Source organism: Microtus ochrogaster, chromosome 2 (assembly GCF_000317375.1).
Source record: "Microtus ochrogaster isolate Prairie Vole_2 chromosome 2, MicOch1.0, whole genome shotgun sequence".
NCBI classification, from domain to species: domain Eukaryota; kingdom Metazoa; phylum Chordata; class Mammalia; order Rodentia; family Cricetidae; genus Microtus; species Microtus ochrogaster.
Genome location: NC_022010.1, coordinates 98,108,587 through 98,115,341, shown reverse-complemented (window position 1 = coordinate 98,115,341; position 6,755 = coordinate 98,108,587). Strand labels below are relative to the sequence as shown.

At 44.1% G+C, this 6,755-nt stretch overlaps 1 protein-coding gene across 1 annotated transcript in view; it reads left to right on the top strand.

Annotated features, from left to right (window-relative positions):
* Nucleotides 1-4,655, top strand: part of Mis18a (MIS18 kinetochore protein A) — a 14,952-nt gene extending 10,297 nt beyond the window's left edge. The window contains exons 4-5 of the mRNA XM_005345344.3: nucleotides 3,635-3,731; nucleotides 4,445-4,655. Coding sequence (XP_005345401.1) covers nucleotides 3,635-3,731; nucleotides 4,445-4,519 — 172 coding nt within the window. The 3' untranslated portion in view covers nucleotides 4,520-4,655. The remainder of the gene's footprint in view (nucleotides 1-3,634; nucleotides 3,732-4,444) is intronic.
* Nucleotides 4,656-6,755: the final 2,100 nt, after the last annotated feature.

Genomic DNA, 6,755 nt, shown 5'->3' with positions numbered 1-6,755 from the left:
TTTTTTTTTTTCCTCCAAAATTCAATGTCTGTATTCTTCAAGGTTTCTAAAAAGTATTAGGAAACAAGGCAAATTAGGTGCTCCGAGCCCCTAATTTCAGATAGTTTTTTGATGAGCAGTTTTTAGTGGTAATGTTATACAGTGTGTCGACCACATCCACCCTCCTCACCCCAACTTTTCCCAGCTCCTTCCCACTGCTTCCCTCTAAGACTTCCAAGCCTCTTTGTTTTTAATTTAAATAACCTATCAAGTCCAGTTTTGTTGCCTCTGCTCCTGGGTGTGCGGCTGTCCACTGGAGCGGCCCACCTGCCAGGGCTGCCCCTGAAAGAAAATGGCTCTTCCCTCCTCCGGAAGCCATCAGCCATCTGTAGCTTCCTTGATCTTTTGAGAAGGCCACCTGGAAGCCTGCTGTTCTATTATATATGTATATGTTTCTGAGTTTAATTGGAATTACCCTACATAGGAAATTATGCTCATCCCAGAAGCCTGGGTTGCCAGATAGAAAAAGCCGGTGCTAGATATGGGAACCCTTATCCCCCAGAACAATTCCAGAGGTCTTAATGACCTTCCAATTGATTGACCTTTTAAAATAGGAAATACAAAATTAGATCAGCTCATACCAATGCCTCTCAATTCGTCCTTATAAAGATGTGACGCTAAGACTTTGTCTATCAGGAAAGGACAATTTAAGAGGAAAATGACAATACTTTCCTTGCTGGAGTTACTTTTACCATGCTTGTTTAATTTCTTACATTTTTCTCCTTAATTTTTTTAAAACATTGATTTTTTTTCCAGTAATTAATTGATAGTTTTGTGTTTGGCATCTTTTAAAACCAGACAAGTTTAAATCAGAAATCTTTTTTTAAAACTTTATTTATATTTTATGTATATGAGTGCTATGTATGTATACCTGCACACTAGGTTGTGAGCCACCATGTGGTTGCTGGGAATTGAACTTGGGACCTCTGGAAGAGTAGCCAGTGCTCTTGACTGCTAAACTATCTCTCCAGCCCTTCTTTTTTGTTGTTGTTGTTTTGTTTGTTTTGTTTTATTTTTGTTTTTAGAGACTTGGTTTCTCTGTAGCTTTGGAGCCTGTCCTGGAACTAGCTCTTGTAGACCAGGCTGGCCTTGAACTCACAGAGATCCGCCTGTCTCTGCCTCCCGAGTGCTGGGATTAAAGGTGTGCGCCACCCCTGCCCGGCTAAATCAAAATTTTATAATCCCCAAATCAACTCATGTGGAAGGATCACTAAGCAGGTGGTGCTCCGTGTTACAGAGCAGAAGGCCGGGTCCAGACTTGTGCTCACCGGGGTCAGTGACAGTGACCTGAGGGTGGGCAGTGCATAGAAGAGAGGGCCTTCAGTGACAGTGACCTGAGGGTGGGCAGTGCATAGAAGAGAGGGCCTTCAGCCCAGCGTGGGGACGCACCTGTAGCCGCAGCACTCCAGAGGGGGGAGCAAGAGGGAGCTGTGTCGCGGGTTACTCAGTAAGGATAAAACGGAAGGAAGATACAAATTATTTTAACACCGTAGGGTTGGAACAAACCTTCCCTTTTTTGTTTTGCTTTGTTTAAGACAGGGTCTCGTTCTGTAGCCTTGACTTCCTGGACCTTGTAGTGTAGACATAAATTCTTCGAGAGCCACTGCCTCTGCCTCCCAAGGGCTGAAGGAAAGGTGGGAGCCCCTGCTCCCAGCCGGCTTTCTTTTTAAGACGGAATGGTTTGTTTGGACTCAGACTCTGTGGGTCCAGTCAAGCGGTGGGGAAGACGGTCCTGGGAGCTTGAGGCAGCCGGCCACACCACAGCTCAGTCAGGAAACAGAAATAAATTCCCAGCTTGCTTTGTTGTTCTTAGATGTTTTTAAGATTGCAGGTGGTGGTGTCCCTGGCTAGCCATGAACTCAGTCTTCCAAGGGCTAGGATCACAGGGATGTGCCACCATGCTAGGCTTTACGTTTTAAAGTGATTCTATCTGTATAAGATACAGGATAGGATATTTTGCCTTAGAAGGTCGCAACATTGAAGTTATTTTTCTCCTTAAGAGTTGAGTTTAGGATGGTGTTACCTTTGGGGCAGAGTTCATGCTGAGGAGCCTGGGTTTGTATGGAATTGTTTGTCCAGCGTGACATTTATTTACTGTTAAAACACTACTTAGATGGCACCGGTCTTCTCAGGTCATTTCTTCTTTTCTCTTTTATTCACAGGGTGGCTTTTTCTAGTTCTCTTTTTTCTTTTTTTTTTATTTTTTTTTTTTGGGCTTTCTTTTTTGCCTACATATATATCCTTGTGAGGGTGTTGGGTCCCCCGAAACTAAGGTTACAGACAACTGTAAGCTGCCATGTATGGCATGGGTATGGGAATTGAACCCAGGTCCTCTGGAAGAGCAGCCAGTGCTCTTAACCATCGAGCCATCTCTCTAGCCCCAGTTTCTTTTTTTCTAAAGAAGGTGTTAATTGCCTCCTGTGGTTTTGTTTACTGTGCTCTTTTTCAGGAATATAATCCATAGGATTCCAAAGAAGACCCATTTTCTCTTTATTATCTTATGGGTGTGGGTGTTTTGCCTATTTTTATGTCTGTGCATCACATACACAGGAGGCCAGGAGAGGGCAGTAGTGCTCTGGGGGTAGAATTACAGCCATTGTGAACTGCCATGTGGGTGCTGGGAATTGAACTCAGATCCCCTGGAGAATAGCCAGTGCTCTTAACTGCTGTGCCATCTCTCCAGCCCCAGAAAACTTCTTCCTTGACAAATGACACGAAATTGCTACATGGGTAAAAACGTTAAAGAAATAGGAAGACATTGTGTGTCCTTCCTTTTGTTGAGATTTTATGTGATAGTTGGCACCAGACTTCCTTTTCTTATGGGTCAGGCTGCTGCTTTTTTTTTAAAAAAGAAATTTTTAGTACGTTTTCAAATGATAACACTCCACAACCCTAGAGAGCTGTGGAAAACACAAGTTGGAAGACAGTGTTGAGATTGTCTAAATCTTATTTTTTGGCACTATTTTTATTTTATGTTTGTGGGTGTTTTGCCTGCATGTATGTATGTGTGCCACATGCAAGTCTGGTTCCCTGGAAACCAGAAGAGGTCATGGGATCCTCTAGAACTGGAGTCAGGGAGGGTTGTCATCTGCCATATAGGTACTGGGATCTGAACTCAGTCCCTACAGGAGCAGCAGGTGTTTCCAACTCCTCCCAACCGTCTGTCTGACCCTGAGGTTGTCCGACTCTTAGTCACTGTTACTACTTATTAAATTATTACTTATTAAAAGTCAAACTTGGAAATATTCACATTTCTAGAAAGTCACATAAAGCAAGCTTTGGTTTCTTAGGATGTTCTGCTTGACCTTGACCTTGAGCCGTGATGGTGCTTTGCCCCTGGACCGCCTGGGGAGGGGCTTATTCCAAAGTGGAATATTTATAACGGGAAGTGGATGTGTGGGGCTACCTGGAAGAAGCCATTAGGGAGGAGTGAGATGATGTGGTCCAGTGTCCTCAGAAGGGCTCCACGAATAGGGAATGCAGTCTTCAGTTACTCGGTGCTTGGAGTGATGGACTTAGAGCTGACGTTGCTGGCTGCTGTGAAGTTGATGCTAGATCCTTCTCATATGTTAACTCCTACGGTACCACATCTCAGTTACACTTTAGGGTCCTCTGAGAAGCAGATCGTGCCGCAAGACAAGGAGCTTTTCAGTCTGGAGAGCAGAGTTGAAATAGAGAAGTCTATAAAGCAGGTAATTTTGCTCTAAATTTATACCTTTGTTTGAACAATTTCCTGCAGTGACCAGATGACCCCTCCACTTGACCCTGTGATGTCATCTCTTTTGCTTTCCGCCCTTCGCGGTGAGAAAGTGAGAAAGTGCTCATCGTCCGTTAGGGAGTTGAGCTGTGAGCTAAGGCTGTCAGCAGAACACCGAACACAGTCCATGCTGAGCTCAGAAGAGTACTCATTCTAACCCAGACCTGTAACTTTGAGCAAAGCAATATTTAAATTGTTGAAATGTTTTTTATGTGTCTGTGTGCTTTGCCTGCGTGTATGCATGTGCCATGTGCTTGCTTGGTGCCTGTGGGGGCTGAAAGAGGCTGTTGAATCCCCAGTCAGGTCCCAGGGTTGAACCCAAACGATCAGGCTCAGCAGCAGGTCCTTTTCCTGCTCAGCCACCTTGTGGCCCTAAGCAGACTGCTTGCCTGGTATTCAGCTTAGTGTTGAATACTACCGTTCCTTGAGACATGTGTAGCTGTAGATTGTAGGTTGGGTTGCAAATAAAGCTAATGAAATTATGATTATGTTTTATTCAAGTTAGACTCATTCCTCTAAGGAGTTCCTTAGGCCTAACATCTTAATGTCTTGCAGAGCATGCAGAATGGCATAAGTTATTTTAACCATTAAACTGAGGAATCAATCATGCTAACCCTTGTGTTTCTTCATGCTCTTTCAATTCGGTAGATGGAAGATGTCCTGAGAGCCTTGGAGACGAAGCTATGGGAGGTTGAATCAAAACTGACCGCTGTTGGCCGCTGACCGTAGCTGAGCTTTGTTCCGTACCCACCCTGCTCCACTCTTGTCCCTAATATAGGGTCAGACTCTAAGTAGTTTAGAGGAAAGAGGTAATTGGTACCGGATTTGAATTTTAAAGCCAGTTTATGATATATGCTGGAATGAGGTTTTTTTGTGAGATTTTATTTTCATAAAAAAACAGCGATTTTTTTCTGTCTTCTTTTTCTTTTAAATTCATTGTATATGTATGTTTTTCTATCTTTTAAAACTTTGTAACTTTTAATACTTTGTATATTTATGGCTGAGTCGTAAAAAATCACTCATCTATGGGGTAAGATTTTAGTGGAATGTGTTAGATTTGGATTTTCTATAATGTAAAACTTTTATGAGGAACATGTACTTTTATAATAAGAAAGAGAATAAAAATTTAAAAGTGCTTGAAGGTTCATTTGTTTGTTTAAGTGAGATTAAAAGCAATTCTGGGGCCGTGAACTCCACGTACTGACTGAGCATGCACTGTGGTCCTCCCGGCCTAGCCCCCCTTCTAGGTGCGGCGGGAGAAGCTTGTCTCGGCGCCCTGTAGGGCAGACTCACCCAGCTTCTATCTGCCGCTCTTGGAGCCTTCTGAGAACGCTGGAATTACAGCAAGAGTAACTGAGGGTGTGCCCTGGTGCCTGGGCTTTGGGGCCATTTCAGACCCAACAGTACAGAATGCATGAACTACTTTTAGTGGTTTTATTTGACAGTTGAATATATGCATCAAACAGAAGATGGGCCACGGAAGGGCCTGTGGTACACAGGCGTTGGCATTTGAAATGATCAGAAATACCTGAGCTTCTGGGTAAGCCACTGGCAGCTTGAAGTTGGGCAGAAAGGGGTGTTGTGGTTATTACACTAGAGAAATCAGCAAGTACTGAAAAAAATGAGGTTTTCCCACCCTTCCGAGTTGGTTTCCTAGCACTGTAGTCTATTTTAATCTTGCTCCATCCTGTTTAACTTAACATTTAGAAGAAAGTACTTTAACACACAAAAGACCATTCTTAACATCTTGTTCATTAAGTAAAAAAATGTAAGTGTCTTACGACCATAGGATTATAGCTGCATTCTTCATTTCTTCCAGAGAAAGGGCAAAACACTTGAAAACAGACAGCTTGGAGTCTTCCGTAGTTGCTGCCACATGCATCATCCAGAGTAAGAAACTGGTCAGCGCCTGCGTCTGCAGGTGGAGGAAATAGTCGCCCTCCACTCCGTCTCAGCACACATGTGGACACCCGGTCTTTGTAGTGGCTCCCCTTTCCCTCTGTGTGTGCACTCATGCACATGTGTGTGGAGGCTGGAGGTCGGTGTCCCGTGACTTCTGTCACTAAACCTTGACAACTTGGCAAGACTAGCCGGCCGTAAGCCCAGGGAACCCTCCACCTCCGCCTCTCAGTGCAGCTTTCAACTTAGGTCACGAGGTCTTCACCCACAGAGCGCCTTGCCAGCCCACCCTGCTGATGGCCCGTGTGCCGCTTTGCAGCTGGCTGGCTGAGTGTTCCTCGTAGTGTCTGCGGCTCACACCTGCTTCTCCGTAGATCTCATCTGTCTCCTCTGAAGCCCAGCAGCATCCTAGAGCCTGCAGGCTGCTCAGCCGTGGTGACTCTCATTCCTCCATCAGTGAATCACTGGCGTCACTATCTTGCTATCGTATTTTAGGTTGGGGGAAATTGTTCCTTCAAGATTTAAGATGCTTCCAACCCTGCCTGCCTGAGATCCCAAAGTGTCGGGCCCTGTACACTGATTGGAGGCATTAATGATGATGTTTTAAGTGAAAAGAGCAGTTTTTATCCTATCTACTTGTTCATCAGTTACAAGGATAAATGGCACCATCTGTAAAAAGCTAAGCCTAGAAAAACAGTTGTCTAAATTCCCCTTAATATTTTAGGATTAACATATAAGAATAAAAAGAAACAGCCCCAAATGGAGTGAGCTGTAAGCAGGAATCGAGGGGAACTCACCAAACTCCACTCATTTGCATGTGTAATCACCCACCTGTGATCATTCCCCTGTTGTGTCTATTCTGTCTTTCTCCTCCCACACAGGTTAAAAATACTTTGTGTTCAAAATTGTTTTTTTCTAACCAAATACAATGAATTCTTAGAATTGGAGATAAAAATATGATGATTTGAGACAGGACTCTGACCTCAGCGGGTGCTCACTGAGTGTGAGTGAGACAGGACTCTGACCTCAGCGGGTGCTCACTGAGTGTGAGTGAGACAGG